General features: G+C 35.5%; 1 protein-coding gene across 2 annotated transcripts in view; it reads left to right on the top strand.

Annotated features, from left to right (window-relative positions):
* The window catches only part of EDIL3 (EGF like repeats and discoidin domains 3), a 438,462-nt gene extending 414,050 nt beyond the window's left edge, over positions 1 to 24,412 (top strand). For both annotated transcript variants that reach the window (XM_047778233.1, XM_047778232.1), the window contains one exon: positions 17,465 to 24,412. In XM_047778233.1, coding sequence (XP_047634189.1) covers positions 17,465 to 17,614 — 150 coding nt within the window. In that variant the 3' untranslated portion in view covers positions 17,615 to 24,412. The remainder of the gene's footprint in view (positions 1 to 17,464) is intronic.
* The last annotated feature ends 288 nt before the right edge of the window (positions 24,413 to 24,700 follow it).

Raw genomic sequence — 24,700 nt, 5'->3', positions numbered from 1 at the left:
TTGCTAGAGACTGATAATGTTGTCACAGTAGTGTACTTCTTAGAGATCTGGTGAGTGACTTAATTGGAAGCTAAGAGATGAGGATATAGTTTCAGCACTGTCTAAAAATAAGGACAGTGTTATTTAAATAAACACCATCTGCTATCAACTGTTATTTACAATTTTATCTGCTTTCTTCCTTGTCGTAATTCACTATTGTGGACCTGACTAGGACATAGTGTGAAGAATGCAAAATTGCCTGTGCTCACGTAAATGTTGAGGTTACTGGAGTTTTGAATTTAGGACACCACCTGAGAATATTTCCATTTTGGCAGCATATAAAGTTCAAGGATGAGCTCACCTTTTAAAATTTTAAATTGTATTAAATAGCTCTGCCCAGGAGTGGATAGAGGGAAATAATAGTTAATGTCATTATTCTACTTTTAATGCTATAAAAACTGTGTGGAGTTGAGGGGTTAAAAGAAAAAAGTTCAGTTATTTCCATAATCTATATACAGCAACTGCAAAATTCAAGGAAACACTGTAATTCCTTACGCAGTTTCTATAATGCATGCTCCTGCTAAAAATAGAATGAGATTCCTGTAAATTTTGCTAGGGCTTCTGACCAAGAAGGCCACATCTCAGGAAATATTCCAGCGTAGAAGAATTGATTTATCAAAGTGAAAGTTGTGTGCAGACCCAGATCTGCCTGCTGGATTGGGAAAGGGCAGCTACAGTGAACAAATTTAAATTCGGAAAGTACAGTGTCACCAGTGAGTAGTGTGAAAGCAGTTGTTAAGGTGCATAACGAACATGAAGGGGACTCAGAATTGGTTGTGAAGTGGGGGCTTGGGGTCAGAAATGAGCCAGAAGATGGATGCAAGCCCAGAGGCAAACAGGGCTGGATCAGCTACAGGGAGACTTGTATTTCTCTGTTTAACATGAGCCCCAAATGTCATCCTTATTTGAAGATGTTTGTCCCTGAACCCAGGATGAAGAAGGGTTTAAGAACAGGAAAGGAAGATAGGAACAGGAAATGAGGTTTATTGGGCGGGGGGGGGGGGGGGGGGGAGGGGGAGGGAGAGGGTTAATAATGTAAAGAACTACAATTGTAAAATCAAGTAACAAGCTGCACACTAGAAATAAAAGACAAGCTAGAGTGACAGATGAGCCACAGGAACAATGAGAAGCCAGTGATTTAAGAAGGCATTCAGCTTATTTGGAGACAGAATAGTTGTCTTAATTCAAGGACTGATTTTGAGGTTTCAAAGAAAATTCTTTATATGTCAATTCACATTCTACTATATTAAAGACTAGCAATGTAAAATATATGGTTAATTCTGGCCAATGACAACTTTACATGTCTTAGAAGGCATTTAGATTTTTTAATCTTCTTCATGTAAACCAAAAAAACAAAAGCAGAATCTCTAAGGACATACCATCAGGTAGTAGAAAAAAACAATCAAACATCAGGCACAAAATCCATAAAGCTCACCCATTTGGGGGTAGGTTGCAAGAAAAAAAAAAAAGATTCCTGCCATTGTGACTCATATTTAGTGACAGATAATATCCCAGCACAGATGCTGTGAAACATCATTCTCAATAAAATAGAATTTTATTGAGAAAGGCGGAAACAATGCAGTGCTGAGGAATGATATATGTTTGTTCTTTGTGTTAATTATATATGTATCAAAAACTCAACTTCTTTATTTTCAGAAAATGTGATAAACTACCTTAAAATCTGAAACCATGTAGTCTTCCTTGTTAACAGATGTTTCTGCATGAATGAAAAAAAAATGTGTTAAAAACACAAGGAACATACCATATAATTGTTCAAGTAAAATGTGTATAAGTAGAAAATAATAACTTTTTTATTATTGCCTGCCTTATGGCCTTACTTTTCCCAATGTTCAAATGCCAAAAAACCTAAGTTTCCTAATTTTTGTTTATTTAAATCCAACATTACTCATCAAAAATAAGCAAAAATTTCCTTCACTAAAAATTTGATATCTCGTGTTTATTTGTGACTTCCTTATTAGGAGACACAGTTGCATAATGAGAATATTCCTCAGTGGAAGAGAATCATTTATTTAGTTCATGCTTGGATTGCTGCTGTGAAAGACTACCAAGTGTTAGACAAACTAAGACCCTGTGCATTGATTAAACATGTGAAGACATAAAAAAATTCATTAGAGGAGAGGTGAAAGGCAAACTGTTGAGTGTTGTGAAGTTACAAAAGTTTTGACAAAAGTCAAAAAAATTATGTTGAATGGTGATAGCTCTCCGGTAGAATGCTCAAAGCTATCAAACTTTAATAAATCATTAAAAATGCAAGTATGTTATTCATTAAAAGGCAGTGATGAACCTGAGAAAAGCAGGAGAACTTAGTTGAAAAACATTTTTAGTATTTTCACCAGAAAAATTTCAGTCCTACTTATTGCAAATCTGGGAGTAGTAATTCCTACTTCATTACGAAAATGAGTACTTGATTGATTTAAGACAGAAACATGTCATTGTTTTGGTTATTGAAACTATGCATTGACCTTTGGCTAGAATAGAGCAAAAAAATACGAATCCATTTTTATTTCTAAATAACTACCAAGCAACTCATATTTTGACTATTTAATATATTTTGAAGGGAAAAAATTCCTCTAGGGCATGGGCCATGGTATACATTCCAGTTTTAGATCCACCACACCATCAGCTGCAATATATTGAGCAAATAAAGTCTCTAATACTTTTTAAATGAATTAATATTCGTGCCTACTCTTTCATAGTTTAAATCTGAAAAAGAATAAAAGAAACCTGTCTGTCACAGCATGATAACAGGATTTCTGAATCTGCATCAGCCTATAAAATGACCCATTTGGCAGCAATTCTCACACACTTCTTTTTGTTGGAACCCAAAGAGAAAACATATTAATATGTATAGTGCGCTCTTGAGACACACATCTCTAACTAAGCCCTTTGGGGCCCCTATTAAAAACACAATGCATTTCTCATCATTATAAAGCTTCTGGTGTAATTTGAGACAAAAGCTGATAAAAAGATAACTTTAAAAATAAAGGATAAATCCAGCAATTATACCTGCATGAAAGGGCATTCCTCCCAGTTTTTCTTCAGCTGTAAACAGATTACCAAACCCCCAAAGGCCAAAGAAATTAATTTCCTACTTTTCAATAAAAGTAGAAACAAAATTAATTTTGTACTGATAAACGGAATGTTAAGTAGTTAATAATTAAAGGGAGACATTCTTCAGGAGTGAGTGAAAATGTTACTTGTATATAGCACAGTTGTACTTTTATTTCTTTTCTTCTTTTTAGTAATTCATCAATATCTGTAAGTAGTAGCAGAGTTGACTTTTCCCTCCTGATATAAATAGTATTTTATTTTTTAAATTTACTTTATTGAAGTTTAGTTGATTTACAGTGTCATGTTAATTTCTGCTGTACAGCAAAATGATTCACTTAAACATATATTTTTTTCATATTCTTTTCCATTATGGTTTATCATAGAATATTGGATACAGTTCCCTGTGCTGTGCTACACAGTAGGACTCTGTTCTTTATCCATTCTATATATAGTAGTTTGCACCTGTTAATCCCCAAATTCCAATCCATCCCCCCCACACACACACCCAGCAGCCACAAGTCTGTTCTGAATGTCTATAAGTCCGTTTCTGTTTCACAGATAAGTTCATTTGTGTCACATTTTAGTGATATCATACATATTTGTCTTTCTCTTTTGGAATTACTTCATTTAGTACAATAATTTCTTGGTCTATCCATGCTGCTGCAAACGGCATTATTTCATTCTTTTTATGGCTGAGTAATATTCCAGTGTGTGTGTATGCGTGTGTGCATGTGTGCGTGTATACATCTTTATCTGTTCATCTGCCAGTGGACACTTAGATTGTTTCCATCTCTTGGCTATTGTAAATAGTGCTGCTGTGAACATTTGGGTGCATGTATCTTTTTGAATTATAGTTTTTGTCTGGATATAAGCCCAAGAATGGAGTTGCTGTATCATATGGCAACTCTGTTTTTAGTTTTTTGAGGAACCTCCATACTATTTTCAATAGTGGCTGCACCAATTTACATTCCCACCAGCAGTGTAAAAGGGTTCCCTTTTCTCTACACCCTTTCCAGCATTTGTTATTTATATACTTTTTAATAATGGATCTTCTGACTGGTGTGAGGTGATACCTTATTGTAGTTTTAATTTACATTTCTCTAATAATTGAGCATCTTTTCATGTGCCCACTGGCCATCTGTGTTTCTTGTTTGGAGAAATGTTTATTTAGATCTGCCCATTTCTCAGTTGGGTTGTTTTTTTGTTGCATTGTATGGGCCGTTTGGTTTTTTTGGTTTTTTTTTTTTTTTTTTTTTTAGTAATTAAGCCTTTGTTGTTCACATCATGTGCAAATATTTCTCTCATTCAGTAAGTTGTCTTGTTTATGGTTTCCTTTACTATAAAAAAAAAAGCTTGTAAATTTGATTAGATCCCATTTGTTCATTTTTGCTTTTATTTCTATTGTCTTGGGAGACGGACCTAAGAAAACATTGGTACAATTTACAATGTTTAACCTATGATCTCTAATAGGAGTTTCATGGTGTCATCTCTTACATTTAAGTCTTTAAGGCATTTTGAGTTTATCTGTGTGTGTGGTGTGAGTATCTGTTCTAACCTCATTGATTTACATATGACTGTCCAACTTTCCCAATGCTACTTCAAGATAAATTTTTCCATTATATATTCTTGCCTCCTTTGTCAAAGAATAATTCACCATTGATGTATGAGTTCAAGTATATTTTATTAATCAATATACCATCAACTCATTGAGATGAAAAGACTCAGAATTGAGCTCAAACTAAAGCAGAATTTGTAGCTGTGCAGTTCAGGGCTAGGATGCCCTATGCTCTTAGGGTTTCCAGATTTAGCAAGTAAAATACAGGATACTTACTAATTTGTATTTCATAAACAGTGAATTTTTAGTATAATTATATCTCATATTGTATATCTTGCAGCCCTGTCTCCATTAAGGATACCTCTGATCTTTTAGCTGGATCAGATGGTCTCCTGAGAATAGACAGTAGGCGAGAGGAAAAAAGAGAGTGCCTTCCTTTCGTGCTTACACACACACACACACACACACACACTGCTTCCACTCTGAGATTCCCCTCTGCCACCTCCTCATCCATCTCCAGGATTATCTTCTCCCACCCCACTAACACTCTTTTTTTTCTCAGCACTATTCTATTTTAGAAGACACATGGCTGAATGCTTAAATCACTGCTCTGCTCATACATAGAGCTCTGTACTAAGTCATTTCTGATCAAGATAGGGTGAAAGTTTTCAAGAGACATGGAGTGATGAAGAGGTTCCTTATGTGGGCTGGAAGTTATCAGACACCAATTTCTCCACTGCCACATCATGTAGACATCTACGATGAAGGGGTTGGAGTTACCCACCACAGATTGTTCTGATAACATGCAAAATGCCTGGTGTGATTTAGGAAATTCTGAGAGATTAGCATTAAGCTTCAGTAGAGAAAAGCAGGCTGTTCTGTACTTTTGCAGAAAAGGGTAAAGACATTTCCACGTTTTCGACATTAGACTGAAAAGAAAAAATTAAATGGCCTTACTCCCCGACTACTCCTGATAATATCTCCTGGAGAAATCTTTTAAAAGGAGAGATTTTCCAGTTCTATTTTTTTTCTGTAGGAATATTTTTTAGGGCAGTCAAAGTCTGGTGCTAGAAAGCAGATAGTTTAAATATATAGCCACAGTTTAGAATGGCATATTTTATGTTTCATAAATCTTTATAGGCAATCATCCTATGTGATATATTTCCCAGGATATTCTTGTTAGTTAAGGAGACTTTCATCATAAAAGAAGTTAAATATGGTGGTATGTCCTGACTACTGACTTTTAAAGAGAGCATCCTAAATGCCAGTCCATTTGGGATGTGGGGAGAGGACAATGACAGTTGACAGAGTTAGAAACTTTTGCTTTGATTTTTCTCTGGATCTTTTTCAAGGTCAACACCTGATACCAAAAGTCATATGAATTTCCCAGCAGAGTCCTCTGCCTCTTTCCAAAGAAGATTCAAGGTCTTGATTCTTGATGTCAAGGTTATGCTAGAAAACCAAAGAAAGAATGGAGATGGAAATTTGTCCCTTTCCCCTCTCATCTGGCTTGATTGACATTTTTGAATTCTTTATTCTTTTCCATTATAGGTTATCACAGAATGTTGAACATAGTACCTGGTGCTAAACAGCAGAAACTTGTTGTTTAACTATTTGATATATTGTAATGTGTATCTGCTAATCCCTTCCTCATCCCCCCTTTAGTAACTACGAGTTTGTTTTCTTTGTGTGTGAGTCTGTTCCTGTTTTGTAAATACATTTACTGGTATCATTTAAGATTCCATATGTAAGTTATATTTTTAAATTTAATTTCATATTAGAGTATAGTTAATTTATAATGCTGTTAATTTTAGATGTACAGCAAAGTGATTCATACACACACACACACACATATATATATATGTGTGTATATATATATATATATATCCATTCTTGTTCAGATTTCTTTTCCCATACAGGTTACTATAAAATATTGAGTACAATTCCCTATGCTATACAGTAGACCCTTGTTGATTATTTTATATGCAGTAGTGTGTATATGTTCATCCCTAACTTCTAATTTATCCTCCCTACCATTTTTACCCCTGGGTGACCATAAATTTGTTTTCTAAGTCTGGGAGTCTTTTTCTATCTTGTAAGTGAATTCATTTGTATCATTTTTTTAAGATTCCATGTATATATGATATCATATGATATTTGTCTTCTTTGTCTTACTTAGTATGATAATCTCTAGGTCCATACATAATTATTTCATTATTTTTTATGGCTAAGTAGTATTCCAGTGTGTGTATATGTGTGTGTGTGTGTGTGTGTGTGTGTGTGTGTGTGTGCACACCACATTTTCTTAATCCATTGCTCTGGTCAAAGGACATTTAGGTTATTTCCATGTCTTAGATATTGTGAATAGTGCTGCTATGAATATAGGGATGCATGTATCTTTTCAAATTAGAGTTTCTCTGGATATGTGCCCAGGAATGGGATTTCTGGATAATATGGAAACTCTATTTTTAGTTTTTTAAAGAATCTCCATACTATTCTCCATAGTGGCTGCACCAGTTTACATTTCCACCAACAGTGTAGGAGGGTTCCCTTTTCTCCATTCCTTCTCCAGCATTTACTGTTTGTAGACTTTTTGATGATGGCTATTCTGACTGGTGTGAAGTGGTACCTCATTGTAGTTTTGATTTGCATTTCTCTAAGAATTAGTGATGTTGAGCATCTTTTCATGCGCCTATTGGCTATCTGCATGTCTTCTTTGGAGAGATAACTATTTTGGAAATCAAGCTCATGTTGCATTGTTTGCAAATATTTTTCCCATTTCATAGATCGTCATTTCATTTTCTTTGTGGTTTCCTTTGTTATGCAAAAGCATATAAGTTTAATTAGGCCCCATTTGTTTATTTTCTTAGCAATCCTTTAGCTCAACTTGTCACTCTCACAGTGGACTAGGAAATCACAGGATAACCTAAGTCTGTTTGCCAGTAATACAGAGGTTGATGTTGCTGTGGAAGCATTATATATCCCTTAATCTCATGCCAGCTGAGGTCATTTGAGTCCTTCTGTAAGAGACCAGAAGTTAAAAAGTTCTCAAAAATACCCCCAAAGATGTGCCATTTCCTCTTCTTTTCCAACACTCTCAATCCCCAGAATACACAGGAAAGAATGCATTTTAGAAAGATATCACAGCTTTCTTTCCCAATCAAGAATTAAATATCAGCCAAAGAGCTTTCACATCAATTATAAAAAAGGATGGAGAATGTGTGACAATTTGAAAAGAAATAAGGGACCCTCTATTGCTAGGGTAGGGGGAGAAAAAGACAACATATTTGCATTTGGAGGCCAATTATTATTAGAATCTCACATTAGTGCATTTTGGGGGAAAAAAAGTGTCTAACAGAGGAACAATAGAGGGCAAATAAGGCAGCAAGAATTCTGGTTTAGTGAAAAATTCCTTGGGATATAATCAGAGATCTACACATACCAAGAGTATGAAACAAAACAGGATCAATTCAGTGGAAAATAGCATCCCCTGAAGCCAAAGACCAACTAAGACATAATTACAAAAGAGCGTCAACTTGATAGCCACAGGAAATTTCCAGAGAGCAACCGGGGCGGCAGGGGGGGGAATGGAAATAATTTTTTCAGAGAATCCATATATACATTTTAACGGTTTAAAATGACTCATGCACTGGTGGAAGAAAGACATGTCCATGTTCTTTTCACTTCTGCATCAAACAAAAATGTTTTATAATTGAATCTTTGAAGTTAAATATTTGGATAGGCAGTTTGAAAGCCTTCTGTAATTTCATTCAAGTTTTTAGAAAGTGAAGAAATCTCTGAAGGCACCAAGGTCCAGAATTTTAAAAGGGCTTATGGAAGAAAACAACATTTTAAAAGAAATAGATAAGGGAGTTCCCATTATGGCTCAGCAGTAACGAACCCAGACAGTATCCATGAGGATGCGGGTTTGATCCCTGGCCTTGCTCAGTGGGTTAAGGATTGGCATTGCCATCAGCTGTGGTGTAGGTCAAAGATGTGGCTCAGATCTTACTGTGACTGAGGTGTAGGCCAGCCACTGTAGCTCTGATTCGACCCTAGCCAGGGAATATCCCTATGCTGCAAGTGTGGCCCTAAAAAGAAAAAAGAAACAGACAAAAATTGGTATGCAACATGAAATATGGTACGAAATTATTTATATATATTGTCATACTCTGTAGGTTTCAGAAAACCTGACTCTAATTTCTTAGGGAATTTCAAATCAATCCCCATAGAAGGCCAAAGTAATGTTCTCCAAAGAATGCATAAAACTTGGCAGAAATGATATTAAAGAAATACAGAATAAGGTTGTTGAACTATTATGTTATTGAAATAACAAATAGGACAACTAACACTAGTTGTTTGAAATATTTATTGTTTACATCTATGAGAATAAATATTATACAGAAATTAAGAGAATTTAGTAAGTGTACTCAGGACCAAAATAAATACATTTTAATAGCTTTTCATGTCAGGATTTATTCAAAGAATTAGAAAAAAAATGTTCACAATTAATTTTCAAGCCTGAGTGTCTGTCACAAGCCTCGATGATGAAGTTGAGGAAGTTTTGGACACAATGCTTTCAGACAAATGAGGTCTTTTTTTCAGACAAATGAATGCCACAAATATCAAAAAGTCCTATGGAACCTATAACTTTTCCACAGCAGTTACTCAGTGCAAAGTTGGGGGGGTCCCACATTCACCCTGACTTCTGACATCAGTTTAGAGTTCCAAGGTCCCCAAGACCACCTCCAGTTGGATAATGTGCTAGAAGTCCTCACAGAATTCATTTAAAACTATCATAATCACAGTTACAGTTTAGGAAAGTGAAAGGATACAGGTAAAAATCAGCCAAGGGAGAGGCAGATGAGGCAGACCCTGGGAGGGTTCTTAACACAAGCTTTCAGTTGATCTCTCTTGGAGGAGCCTTGGACAGTGGTAATTCCTCTTAGCAATGATGTACTGCCAACCAAGGAAGCTCAGCTCAGCCTAGATATTCTAGATATAGTTTTTGCTGAAGCTTAGTCATGCAGACATGGTTGACCACCTACATGGCTGACCTTGGTCTCCAGCACCTCCAGTGGTCAAGCTGGCCAAAATCTGCAGCATACATTACATTGTTATCATGGACTATTAACGAAGACATTCTTATCCTGCAGGATCTTCCAAGTGTTTGGAGATTATCTTCCAGGAACTGAAGGCAGAAGTTAGACACACCACCCCTAACTTTTGGATAAAGTTAATCTTTCACTGAATACTCATATTAAAAAAAGTTTATGAACTCTATACTCCTTACTGTAATACCATGTCTGCAAACACTATGACTGCAGTAGATCTGACACATCTTGAGCTATACAGAAATATAGTTTCCTGTTTCAGTTTTCTGTGGCCTTACTTCATCTGCTTTTTGGAGTGCAATAATTTTATTCCGGATACTTTGGGTTAGAAGACACTTAGACAGCTTCTTGTTCTCTGCCAATGATGATTTTTGCTGTAGCATTTTTGGGATGTCCTATAGTAAGGATTCATGTACCAGCTTCTTCTTCAGACTGATAATCAGTACAGGTTCTGTTAACACAAGCTACTGTCTCCAACAAAAGCCTTTTCCCCTCTTTGGTATGATTCTCAATAGGTACTGTTTTCCTAGGAACATTTCCAAGAATATTGGAATTTACCTGGAAACTGGTTTCTTATTTCCTTATTACATCTGAAAGAATGTATTTATATTTAGACTAATTTTGTTACAGAGTTTCATTGGTTTAGTAGAATTGATTGCAGAGAAAACCATCAAGAATGATATACCAGCCATTCAATCACAGAATGGTTTCAGGGTACTGGTAAATTTTCCTAGAAAATTGAATTCACTGAGTAACAGCTAGAGTCTATGTCGGATAAAAGAATCAAACTTTAGTTTCAAACTTTTTATATCCAATCACTAAGAGAAGTTTCATAAAATGCAAAACTTCCAATAAGATTTATTTTAATGTGATGTAGATTTGTACCACACACTGAAACACAATTGTCTATACATTTTAACACAATTTTATTTTACCCTTTTTTAATAAAAAGTCTTGATTTTTGGAACGCTCCAATGTAAGGCAAAGTAGGGCATAATTACAGTTTATCCTAAATCATATTAATAACCTAGTCATAGGATCAGAAACAACTGGACCCTCTTATAAACACTGTTCGTATGGATAAATATTATGTTTAATGTCATTCATGCATACCAATTCTGTGAATTTTTTCCTAAGACATTAAATCACTTATAGCATTGATTCAAGTTATAACTCAAAATTTTAACAGTCCAAAAATTCAAGTAATGTTAATACTAAGTACATAAAAATGAATTTTATGGGACTGAATCATAAACTGGTAAGTATAAGTGCTTTATGTCACCCACAAAAATCAGATTTTAGACTCACATAATATATAAATGGTTACTTTATGAAAAAGACTCTTAAAGCATAGTTTCCACTAAATTTCCACCATTTTTTAAATAGCTCGTAATTTTAACTATAAATTGCTAATTTTAAAACGCCATGAATTCAATGAAATGAAATTGGGATAAATATAAATTTCTACATGAACTATAAATCCATTTTATAAGCAAAAAAATAGGGAAATACTGGCGTAAGAGACATTTTATGAAAAAGTTCAGAGTTTATTTGACCATAATTCAACCAACTGTGACCCAAAATGTAACATGATAGCTTTAAATCTCAGATACTGCTTTGATAGAAGTATTGTATCCACAACAAAGGTGTGCTCTATTTTCTGAGCCATTGGTTATAATAACTACATACTATGTCCAAGCAAATACCACCCCTAAAAAGAATCACCATTGAACCAGAGGCTATCCAATGGAATGCAGTCAAGATAAGTCTAAAAATCATCTAACTTGAGGAATTTTTAAAGAACCATACATGTTTAGCCTAAAGCATTGAATTTGAGTTTGAAAGGTTTGTGTTATTCTTAAATTTGCCTACAGTGTATTTCTTTTGATATCTAGACTTCTATGCTTGTTGAGAATCAAGCTCTGGGACTGATAGATGGACCTTAGAGGAATGGTTCAATCTGATAAGACAACAGACTTTCAAAGTGTCTAAATACATACCTGCTCTATTTTATTGAGGCTTACCATGGATAAACTGAAAGTTCCATGTCAGAAATGTTAGAGAGGGAGGTTGACACTAGCCAATCTATGCCTTCTCTTCCAAATCTCAAATTCTTGTGTGAGTAGATTTTGATAAAAACGGAGTTTCTCAGGCATTAGAACTGGAAAAGACTGTTTTCCAACTTCTTTCTATGCACTCTGGATGAAAAGATAAATAAATGAAATTATGTATGCTAAGTAAAGAATTCTCAGCTTTTACACCCCAGGCCCCCACCCACCTATACATAAACATGCTGCTCTAGGGAATTGGGTTTGTATTTTTGTCCTTTTTTTCCTTAAGGACATCAGAGCAGTGTGCAGGTATAGTCAACAAAGCCAATACTATGTTTGGCAGTATTAACAACGCAAATGAGAAAACTTGAGAAAGCTTGATTCAACCCTTTTTATTTCTGCAAGTATCTGGAATCCCACATATGGTTCTAGTCTCTATATGCCAGAAGATAAATAATGAAATCTAGAAGGGTGCAACCAGAAGGCCACAGGGATAAAGTGATGGTCACCTGAGACCTCACTAAAATATTGACTTGTTAGCACTGAAAGTCTCAAGGAGGCTGTAAAAAAAATTGCTTAAAACTGCTTGCTATTTGGATGATATGAATATAAATTCTAAAAGGTTAGAAGAATGGGAATCTCTTTAAAACTTTTAATGAGTTAAGTTTAAGACAAATAAAATGAAGTACACCTTTACAAACCTGATGCCTTAGTAAATAAGCAGTATAGGCAAGCAATCCCCCAAAGATTTCTCAGTATTTGTGAAAGGCAGAATCAGAGCACATGACTGCTAAGAGAAGCTAAGGCGCCCCCAGCTCTGAGTCATGGAGGATAACCTTGCCTTTCTCCATGATCCCTAAAGATGTCTACTCAGGCCTGAGTAGACCATTGTCCTCACCAAAGAATGGCAAGTCTCATCTTAAAAAAATTCCGCTTCCGGCAACATTTAATTTGTTTTGTTTCAGCTGATAGTCTCTCTGTGCAGAGACTTGACTCAGAGTCTGACTAGAATTTTAGCAAGAAGAGGAGAGTTGACAGAAGAGAATCCCAATCCATGATCTCAGTCACACCAAGGCAGTTTCATTCTTGCTCTCTTACCTTCTCATAGTTATAATTGTGGACGTGTCTCCAAAATACCTTGAGCGCCCTTTTTTCTAGGCGCCATATGTTGGGAAAAGCCTGAGAGACCCCTAAGCATTACCATGTTTGAGTATTTTGGCAAACTTGTCTTCAGCTAATTAGATAGACCTCCTCCTAAAACTGAAATTTGACCATGCTTTTTTTTAATTGACATATAGTTGATTTACAGTGTTGTATTAGTTTCAGGTGTACAGCAAAGTTATATATTCTTTTACAGAGCCTTTTCCCTTATAGATTATAAATTTTACAAGATATTGAGTATAGCTCCCTGTGCTATACAGTAGGTCCTTGTTAATTTTCCATTTCATACATAGTAGTGTGTGTATATTAATCTCAAATCCCTAATTTATCCTTCCCCATCTTTTCCATTTGGTAACCATAACTTTGTTTTCTAAGTCCGTGAGTCTGTTTCTGTTTTATACATAAGTTCATTTGTATCATATTTTAAGATATAAGTGATATCATATATTTGTCTTCTCTGACTTCACTTTGTATGATAACCTTTAGGTCCATCCATACTGCTGCAAATGGCATTATTTCATTCTTTTTATGGCTGAGTAGTATTCCATTGTATAAGAAGTATTCCACATCTTTTTTAGCTATTCTTCTGCCAGTGGACACTTAGGATGCTGCTGTCTTGGCTATTGTAAATAATGCTGCTATGGACACTGGGGTGCATGTAATCTTTTCAAATTCGAGTTTTCTCTTGATATTTGCCCAGGAGCATGATTGCTGGATCATATGGTAACTCTATTTTTAGTTTTTTAAGGAAGCTCCATACTATTCTCCATAGTGGCTATACCAATTTACATTTCCACCAACAGTGTAGGAAGTGTTCCCTTTTCTGCACTCCCTCCGCCGCATTTATTGTTTGTAGTCCTTTTGCTGATGGCCATTCTGAGTGGTCTGAGGTGGTACCTCATTGTAGTTTTGATTTGCATTTCTCTAATAATTAGTATCGATTATTATTTTATAGTATAGTTATTTTAGAGTATAGTTCCCTGTGCTGTACAGTAGGCCCTTGTTAGTTATCTACTTTATATATAATAGCATGTATCAGTTAATCCCAAACCCCTAATCTAGCTCTCCCCTACCTTTTCCCTTTGGTAGCCATAAATTTGTTTTCTATATCTGTGAGTCTATTTCTGTTTTGTAAGTAACATTTGTAATATGTATATATACATATATATACACATATATATGTACATATATACAAAATATACACACACACATCATCTTTATCCATTCCTCTGTCAATGGACATTTAGGTTGCTTCCATGTCTTGGCTATTGTGAATAGGTAGGTACTAAAAACTTCTAAATCCAACTCTTTCTTAGATACAGTGTTTCTCCATCTATATGGAGATTCAGTGTTCTCCATCAGTCTTTTCAGACTTCGATTTCAATCTAGGTGCTTAAATCTCTAAAGAGTGTATGTGAAAGCACTTCCCTGTAATTCCTACAGATTTCATAAAGGTAACTGAAAATACTGAGGTTGCATTCCTTTGCCAGGTAAAGCAATGAAATAGCTTTCTTCTGCAGGATCTTCTAGTGTTGGAGACAAGAAAACAGCACATGTGCAACATGTTTGCAGAGGAAGCACAAGATATCATGCTAGAATTTGCAGATGTGTGCTTTGTGTTCTGTGCTGTGTCATTAATGAGAGACCTCCAAAATGAAAGTAAATTTTCAGTACTTTTAGATCTTGGTTTGGTTGATTCTTATACAGATTTAGGCTGTTTTTCTGTGGGAATTTTTGGGCTTTTAATTATTCTCTTTTAATTTTTTAATGAGCTTTCAAATATATAACTTTCAGAAATATTAAATCAGAAATGTCATAGCTTGTATGTATTTTCAGAACTGGTGTAGTTTCTCTATATGTATTCTCTACTATGTATCAAGAGATAAGTATAATAATTCAACTACTGCTTTGTGGGTTGATAGTTCCTTATTGAAACTTTTGTGCTGCAGACCAACAACTTAAAAGAAAATTGTTTCTTCCTGTATTTCCTTCCCAGGAAGTGGTATAACACTATATTTTGAACTGTTGAGGATCTTGCAATGAAAGTTAATGAATTTAAACTCTATTATTCCAAAAATATACATTAAGCTCTCTAGTAGGGCTATGAAATTGGATTTTAGATTCTCTATTAAATTGTAACACGACAGCCCCAGTGAAGCATTTGAACCCAACATCATATGTCAAAGAGAATGTCAGGACACAATAGAATGTGCTTATTTTCTGCTGTTGCAATGACAACATCTCAAGATTTGGGGTGAGTGTTTGCATCGTATATTCTATACATGGGAGCTTTTGCTATAAGAATAACACATTCCAATCCAAAACCAGTTCCTCTTTGGTCAGTGCAAGCCAGAACATTGCTGAGGATAAAATCCATACTAAATGAATGATTCCAGACTTGGCAGAGCTCAGTATTCCCTTCCTCAGCAAATGTTTATTCAGAAACAGTCTTTGAGATATATTTTGTGTCAGGTTGAAAAATTATTCCCCGCAAGATGGGGATGGCGCTTTGCATTCACCCTCCGTGGCATATAATCTTTCCATGGAACCAGCAGAAAGATTATCCCATCTTGTCTGTTGCTTCTATTAATCAGTGTCACTGTCTAATGCTTTAGAGAAGAATATCTTTATTTTTCTCTTTCAGGGGACCTTTTGTGATCATGTGAGACTGAACCAACTTATTCCAGAAGGCCATTTTAAAAACATTCCCTTTAATTTTGAGTTCAGAAATATGGGTTACATATTCTATCAATCATGTGATAAGGAAGTTTCTTTTTTTTCCCTTCAGGGAGTTTTATTTTCAGGTCCCTCTCTCTGCCCATGTAGTCATGTTTTGATTTCAAACAAGCTGAAAATTATCTTCCAATTTTAAGTGACTCATCAAGCTAAAAGAGAAATCCTTAAAGAGATTTTCACTCTCCTAGTTGAACTAGAAGAAAAATGTAAATATAAAATAGTTTGGAATGACTTCAATAATGTTCAGCATCTGTAGGTTAAAATGGCAAAATCTTCAACTGAATATTATCAGTCCATTAATTTCTCTCAAATTTATAATTTAATCCCAGTGTTTTGATTCTATTTTGCCTTTTTTTTTTTTTCTAAAGCAACAGCACTTCTCATAGTTACTACAAAAGCCTCTTGGGAGAAAAAAAAAATGGACACAAAAGGTCCAAAAGAGCTTTGAAACAAAAGAAGAATAACGAACAACAGTTGTGCAGCGCCAACTTGTCAGGTCACAACGATCACAAGAGTACTGAACAGATCCAGAAATTATTAGAGAAGCCCCCCCAAAAAAAAATTGTTCAAAAGTACCGTTGATTGAGGTTGTCTCTCTTGCTAGTGGGTTAATTTTGTTCTCTAGGTGAGAGGTAAGCCAAAGACACTGTGATAGCAAACGTTCTGCTCACCAGATGGCCACATGCTCCTCTCCATTTCCCAGCCTCCTTTGCAGTTGGCTAAGGTCATGCTGTTAATTAAGATCCATGAGATGTATCCAGAAATGATTCAAGCTGTTTCCATACCTTGCTTTTAAAAACATCCTGCATAATCTAATAGCTCTTTCTCTCCTTGCCCTTTGTGAATGTGAATGCCACATGTTGCAGATGATGACTGCAATTTGCAACCATCTCTGAATAACTCCTTGGGAAAGACTACCTTGAAAAATAACTATCTGTTGCATTAAAAAATAAAGCCCTGGAGTTTCCCTTGTGGTTCAGTGGATTAAGGATCCAGTGTTGTCTCTGTGAGGATGTGGGTTCCATCCCTGGCCTCATTCAGTGGGTTAAGGATCCTGCATTGCCATAAGCTACAGTGTAGGTCGCAGATGTGGCTTAGATCCAGTATTGCCAGGTCTGTAACACAGGCCACAGCTGCAGCTCCGATTTGACCCTGGCCTGGGAACTTCCATATACTGCAGATGCGGACATAAAAAGAAGAGAAAAAAACTGATAGCATTTTTATGTTTTTAAAAAAGAACTAAGTCTATGTATTCCTGCCTTAGACAACCAATTTTCATCTTATTTGGCTCTTTAAACATTTATTGATAATTCAATTTAAAAATGATCATTAAAAACAAGCTATAATATATATTTTGCTTTTTAGGGCTGCATCCACAGCATATGGAGATTCCCAGGCTAGGGGATAAATCAGAGCTGTAGCTGCTGGCCTACGGCACAGCCACAGCAACACAGGCTCTGACCCACGTTTATGACCTACATCACAGCCCACCGTAATGCCAGATCCTTAACCCACTGAGCAAAAACAGCTATCGAACCTGCATCCTCATGTATGCTAGTCAGATTCGTTGACTACTGAGCCACGATGGGAACTCCAAATCTGTAACATATTTTGAAAAACACCATATGCTTAGTTATCAAATCTCAGGTTTGGGAAAACTGCTCTAAACAAGAAAATAATAACAATAATTCCCAATAAAAAGAAGGTCATGTGATTCATAGTCTGTTCTTTCCTAGGTTTTCCAGGGCAATTTTGACAATGATACACACAGAAAGAACGTCATCGACCCTCCCATCTACGCACGGCACATAAGAATCCTTCCTTGGTCCTGGTATGGGAGGATCACGCTGCGGTCAGAGCTGCTGGGCTGCACAGAGGAAGAGTGAGGAGACCCCAGACCCCACACCCCTCCTCTCCATTTCCCTACAGTATCTCCGTGGAATGAACTCTGCAAAATCTATAGGAAACTGAATGGGATTTTTCAGGAGAATAATGCTCAGATTATGGTAGGCCATCAGCTGTCTTCTTAAGGAGGTCTAAGCCTGCCTTTTCAATGGTTTTGATTTGATTTTTATAGTTTAAATTTCTTAAGCAACAACTCATTAACTCTGAATTACTTTTCTCATTGTTTTCTGACTTATTCATACTGGCTGAAATATATTATGCAAAGTAGCACTCTTTTGATAGCAAGGGAGAAAAAAATCTCATAGTTATCAAATAAAAGCAAGAATTGTTACAGCTTTCATAATCAATACTCAGCTTATTCTTATAAAAGGAATACTGCAATGTTAGCAATAATTTTTCCCTTCTGTATTGACTCTATATTATCCTAATTATTTCCCCGTGCCTAACACACTGTCAGTGTTTATAACCAAATTTTGAAGAATCTGTAACATGCAGTACTAACTGATATTATAATTTCCTTTCTTTACTATTTCTAATCAGAGATTATGTGATCTGTTTCTTTTTGTTGTACTCCATTTTCTACATATTACATATTGCCTAAATAAGTCCACATTCTTCCCAGTTGACTTTTATCCTATTATTTGCCTAAAGGAAGTGCCATGTTTGTGTCTGTGTATGTATATATACACACAGAAACATGTACAAAAATATGAAACATGATTGACTATCAGTAGACTGATCATATTTAATCAATAGATTAAGGTCCTGTGCAACACTGCTCAGTATTTCTTGTTTTTGAAGGAACCTACACGTATATAATTTCTAAATACTTCCTTTATAAAGAACCCAGTACTACCATTTTGCAAAATAAACAAAATTCCATTAAATTTCTTTAAAACAAAATTTAAAGCTTTGTTTTGATGATATTTACATAGCCTTATCTTTAAAATAATAGAATAATAAATTATTTGCATATTAAATTTTTTTCACAAATATTGACATAGTGCTGCATAGCTTGGCCAAGCATACGCATCATTTTTTGTTCATCTCTATATTTCCTGTGAAACTGGAATTTTATTGAGGTTGGAAACTGGTGGTGGTTTCTCAGGAAAGCACAGTATGTAGATATTTGTGAGAAGTATTTTACTAATAACAAAGCAGTAAATCATTTTCAAGATGAAATGGATTTCTATTTATTTTGCTTCAAAGGTCCTAAAAAATGGGCAGTTATCATAGCGATTTGTTATTGATAATGGAGGTTTCATTGACATTCTCTCAAATTAAAGTTCATACTACCTCCATCAAAGTCCTCAACATCTAATTTATAAGCTTTACTAGTATTTGTTTCATAAGGCTTAGACCCAGAATTACTGGGGTTTTAAATTAAGGGTCCTGGAAAAGAAAGTATGGTACATGTACAAAATGTTAAGGTTCCTGTGCAACACTGCTCAGTATTTTTTCTTTATTATTTGTGCTGCATAACAAAAGCCACTAGACTGTTACTGTCTTGTCTGTCCATGTGTTAACAGCATTTCTTGATGATGTATATATGGAGGGGTCTTCAGTCACAGTGAAGAATCTAAAGAGAAAGTCAATCATAATGGCATTTTTAGTAAGAACAAAATATGGACTGACTGGCTACGTATTTATCCTGTGCCGACATGCTTTCTACTTTAGGCTCTTGTTATAAAATAGTTGATTTGAAGCATCTGAAGTGATCAGTTTTTAGCATCTTTCAAAAACAAAATTGTCATATCATCACTAGAACCTTTTTAAGAGAAAAATTAATTCCTAATTTAAACTTAATTTGCTAAATTTCACAGGCTTGTTAAGAATAATTACTTAGATCCAGAGATATAGACACACTTATTGTGTACTCAATGGCCCTTATTTCTTTAAAAATTTACTGTCCCACCAAATTTCTAGCCATTTTCCCTTGTAGGCTTTGCACAATTTTTGATTCTTAACAGAGTGTTTTTAAAATTATGGCTAAGTTTTTGTGATAATTTACTTTCTTAAAATTATGTATGGCTTCTTGGAGTTCCCACTGTAGTGTAGGGTTAATGATCCAGTTTGTCTCTGTGGAGATGCTGGTTTGATCCTGGCCTAGTGCAGTGGGTTAAGAATCCAGCATTGCTGCACCTGTGACATAGGTCACAGCTCCACCTAGGATTTGATCTCTGGCCTAAGAACTTCCATATGCCACAGGGATAGCCAAAAAAGAAAAAAAAAAATTACTTGTGGCTTCCTATGATGTTTTGAATATTGTTTTATTGATAGTTTTTCCCAAAACCAATTTTTCTAAGGGTATTTGTTACAATTTTGTTACTTTTAGAAATACATTGAAATGGCTTTCTCTTGCACATTTTTTCTTTGCTTTATGCTTTTCAGCAACATGGCATATCATGGGATATCTCTTTATACTATGATGCCCCAAATTAATGACAACAAAGGAATTCCCGCATGTGGAAATGTTAATAATTATTTTGAAGTAGTATATAGCTTTTGTGTCATTTGTAGCAATGACATTGAATTGAAGCAAATTTGTTATATATAAATTCACAGTAAAACAAGTAAAATCTTATAACCAGAATGCACAGAAGAATCACCTAGCCTCTGGGAGTTCCCGTCGTGGCGCAGTGGTTTACGAATCCAACTAGGAACCATGAGGTTGCGGATTCGGTCCCTGCCCTTGCTCAGTGGGTTGATGATCCGGTGTTGCCGTGAGCTGTGGTGTAGGTTGCAGACGCGGCTCGGATCCCGCGTTGCTGTGGCTCTGGCGTAGGCCGGCGGCTACAGCTCCGATTCGACCCCTAGCCTGGGAACCTCCATATGCCGAGGGAGTGGCCCAAAGAAATAGCAAAAAGACAAAAAAAAAAAAAGAATCACCTAGCCTCTACCATGTTGAGGATAACGTGCTAATTTTATAATCTATGAAATTACAGTTTTAAACATCTCCATTTATCTACATCTTATTAAAAGCATTTACCATAATCACTAATTCTAAGTTTTGGTTTGACTTTCTCTTTCTGAATGGCTTCATAAGGGTTGATGTGAATTTTGAAGACTTGGGGTACTAATGATTGTAATTGCTAATCAACAAATTATGAAATATAATATTCATTGCGGGCATCTGATGTGTCAGTAAGTACTGAAATTACTAAGACACAATCTCTTCAAACTTTCAAGCTGTGTAATATTCCAATGTTGGTTTCTTTCTTTGTATATATACTTAAATCACGTAGGATGTTGTAAAAGCAGTATGACCTTGTCTAGTCTTAAAAGTTAAAATAAACTTTTGAAAATCTGGGATAGTTTTGAAGCAGTTGTAATCAAACACATTTGTAAGAATACGCAAATTATCTGAATGTGAATACCTACTCCTTTAACTACATGCTGGTTTACTTTTTCTTTGTACAGGAAAATTAAACAAGTACAAAAAAAAAAGAAAGAAAAAATCACAATAGCCTTCAAGTGTACATTGATAACAACTAAATCGGCCTTTTCAAAATTATTAAAATATATGCAATTTCCCCTGCTCCTTTTAGCTGTGGAAATTTTATTGGAATACTAATAACCCAAAGTCATTTTTTTTGCCTCATGAATATTTAAAGTCTTGTGCTCCAGAATTGATCTGCCCATTGTTAAGCAGATGCTACTGCTGTTATTTCTATTGTTTTTTAAGTACATGATTCTCCAGAGTATAATGAAGAGATCTAATCAATAGTAAGCAATAACACAAACACTAATAATATATTTATCTTCGTAACTTTAGCTTCTGCTTAAAGAAAATAATATTCTTAGCTTCTTCATAAACCCTGTTTCAGCCTCTCTGAAAGTCACTGGTAAAATACTGAGTCTGAATACTTTCCCACATTTTACATATTTTCTTAGGATTCAAAAAATTTAGGGAAAAAACTTGAGATACTAAATGTAGACTCCTTAGTTGAGCTTCAGTGAATCACTGACAGTTCTTGTACTTATTATATATGTTTATGTATTCATACATGTTCCTGTTTAACTTCATTTAATGTGAATAGTTCAATGGGGTTCCCTAGCTCACCTAATTTTCTCAAACACACACAAATGTGTTTATATTAAATACAAGCAATTATACATATGTTTTTTCAATAAATCAATAAAGAACTATAACAACATCTATATACAGGGTAAAAATGCATTGTGATAAACTGAATAATTATTCAACAGAAACTTCTCAACTATGAGACTTTAAAAATTACCAATTTAAGATGAAAAAATCATTAAAAAATTCCAAGGAGAAAGTCTGATCATGTTGAAGCTTGGTTTTAAAAATCTTTTAAGAATAACTTAATGAAGGGAAAATATTCTCTCTACATAACCTAAAATTTTAAAACATCCAGCACTTCAGCTTTGAGTACATGATTAAAGCGAAGATTTTGGTAAAACGGTCATGTTTACTGTCAGAAATGCCATGCTTTCTCTCTTCCCAAAGGCAAGTTTAAAACAATATTAAGAATAGAGTTAGTGTGTTATTTTTTGTGAAAATTATTGCCAAAAGCTTTCTTTGAGATGCAGAAGGAGCCTTTTACCTGAGCAGTTAAAATAGAGAATTAAACCACTCTTCTAGGTGAGAAATAGCTGAACTACCCTGAAAGCGAATGCATTGTCATTTGTCTTTACAAAGAAAGAATACCTAGGGTAGGTAGCAATTTTTCTCTTGGTTTGGAAGGGGGAAATAGGATTCCGTGATTCCCCTGCAGTAAGTGGCTGTAATTCATATTGAATGTTTCAACAGTGCCACCAGATAAAGTATTTTCCACAGTAGGCAAGTGGCACTTACTCAAAGAGTTATTTCTATTAGATGAATTTGGTAGCAGAAATATGAAAACGTTTTGGAAAAGGCTCCTCATTTAGTTGTTTTTGCATATCTTGGCAGGAGATTATCGCACCATTTGAGAACACTAATGTTATGGAAATATGGTATAGGAGCATCAGTAAATGGTCACCATGTGACACGATTAAGCATTTGCATATGGTGACTGCCTGTAATTTAACATCCTCAAAGGCATGAACCACACGCTCTTTCATATTTCCCTTATTTATCTAAAATCCCCATAGCACCATTCAATATGCCCACATATAAATATGTCAATAACAATGACGAATGGCCACATAAGCTCAACCTGCTGCCACCTGGAAAAGAAGTAGTGGGATGGTACATTCAAACTCACATCCCCCACAGCCAGAGTGGAATCAGCTTTGTGAGCACTTTGCATAGAGGATTAACAGGAAGACAACTGGGAGTAGGCTGTGTGCATATGACAGAGAAGGAATGTTTTCAGTGATAAATGAAGTAGATGACAACTGGAAGATAGATTTGTACATATTTCATAAATTTCCCTCTTTTTAGAAATTTAAAGAAAAATAATAATAACAGGCCTGGCCTTTCCAGAAGAGAACCCACAGCAGGCCAGCAGCTCTGGCAGAGATTATCAGTACAGCATTTCTCAAGCCTGATGGCATTTTCCACCTGGATCTGGGAAAGAAGAATTGAACAGAGGGGTTAAAAATGGTCACTCACAAAGGAAGCACTAAATAATCAACTGCAACAGTTTAACTTCCTCAGTTCTCAAGTTTCCTAGGTAATGATGTGGACTTTTTAAAAAATAGTAGAAGCATCTTGCTATGATTGGAAGTTATGTCCCTCCACCAAAATTTCATATTTTGAAATCCTAATCCCCAAAGGTGAGAGTGTAGTAGGTGGGACTATGGTATCATGAGAGTGGAACCCTCATGAATGGGATTAGTGACCTTATGAAAGAGCCCCTATGGAGCTTCCCAGGCCCTTCTACCCAGTAAGACACTAGGTATGAACCTGGACGCTGACCCTCACCAGAAAGCAACCATGTAGGTATCTTGAACTCGGACTTTCCAGCCTCCAGATCTGTGAGCAATCAATTTCTGCTGTTTATATATAAATTACCCAGTCTGTGGTATTTGTTTTAGCACACCTAACAACCTAAGACCCATCCCTAAAAGAACCTGTTTTTAGTGATATTAATATCTTGATTTGGGAGGTAGACTTTTAAACAATTGTAAAATGTTTTTCAAATTTCCAGTGGAGAGAAATTGGTGGGTTAGGACTTGCATTTGGTTTTCACTTAAATGCATTAGGAGAGGAAGAGAGCAGAGGGGGAGGAAAAAAAGGAATAAGTCCATTGTAAAAGTTCTTTCACAAAACACATTTAGTTCAGTTATATTACTGTGTACGTAGGTGTTCTTGATCACAGCACTAATTATTTTTCTTACTCTGAGCCAGCCATAAAAGTTTGAAAACCACTGCAATATGGTCCCTGAACCTCCTTCTAAACAGGTGGCATCTCCTGGCAGCCTGGCATGCTACAGGGCTGATGTGAGATTAGAGCCAGAATTGGATGGATTTTTGTCGATAAGAGGCTTTAGCGGTTGGGTGGGGATAGAGAAGGCATGTGGTGCTGGAAGCCTGAGAGACTTTCAAGAAAACAAAGATACTACACAGAGAACTGTGTGATGCTTCTCTTTGTGGTGGACTAAGCCCTTCTTTTCATCGTAAAATTTTATAGCACAGTAAGTTTTATGCTATTCCATTTCATTTTTTTTTTCTGCTAGGGAAGATGCACCCAGGTGTTGAGTATGACCTGAAGGTGAGTTTGCAGCATGAGCAGAGGCTGCCTGTGGGGACCTGGCACTTGGGGTTGAACATATTGCACATTTATGTATGTTTTGTTTGAATAAAATTGATGCTTTTTTAAAATGGATTTTTCTATAGTCAATTCTGGTTTAAAAGCCCATAATCTGATACCCCTCCCCATATACCCTCGATCGAACCTTTTAAGCCTATCTTTCAGAAATTCATACTCCTAATTCCATGCTTGAGAGGTTTTTTTTTTTTTTACCTAAACCTAATATCACAAACACTTATGCCTCCAAATGGTAGCATTAGACTGTAATTCACAACCTGTAAAATATTGAAATGTTTTCCCTTTCCCTGGAAATATGAAAAATAAATTCTGGAGTTCCCGTCATGGCTCAGTGGTTAACAAACC

Source organism: Phacochoerus africanus, chromosome 4 (assembly GCF_016906955.1).
Source record: "Phacochoerus africanus isolate WHEZ1 chromosome 4, ROS_Pafr_v1, whole genome shotgun sequence".
Lineage (NCBI taxonomy): Eukaryota > Metazoa > Chordata > Mammalia > Artiodactyla > Suidae > Phacochoerus > Phacochoerus africanus.
The sequence above is the reverse complement of the archived record's forward strand: the minus strand, read 5'-3'. Positions and strand labels throughout refer to the sequence as shown.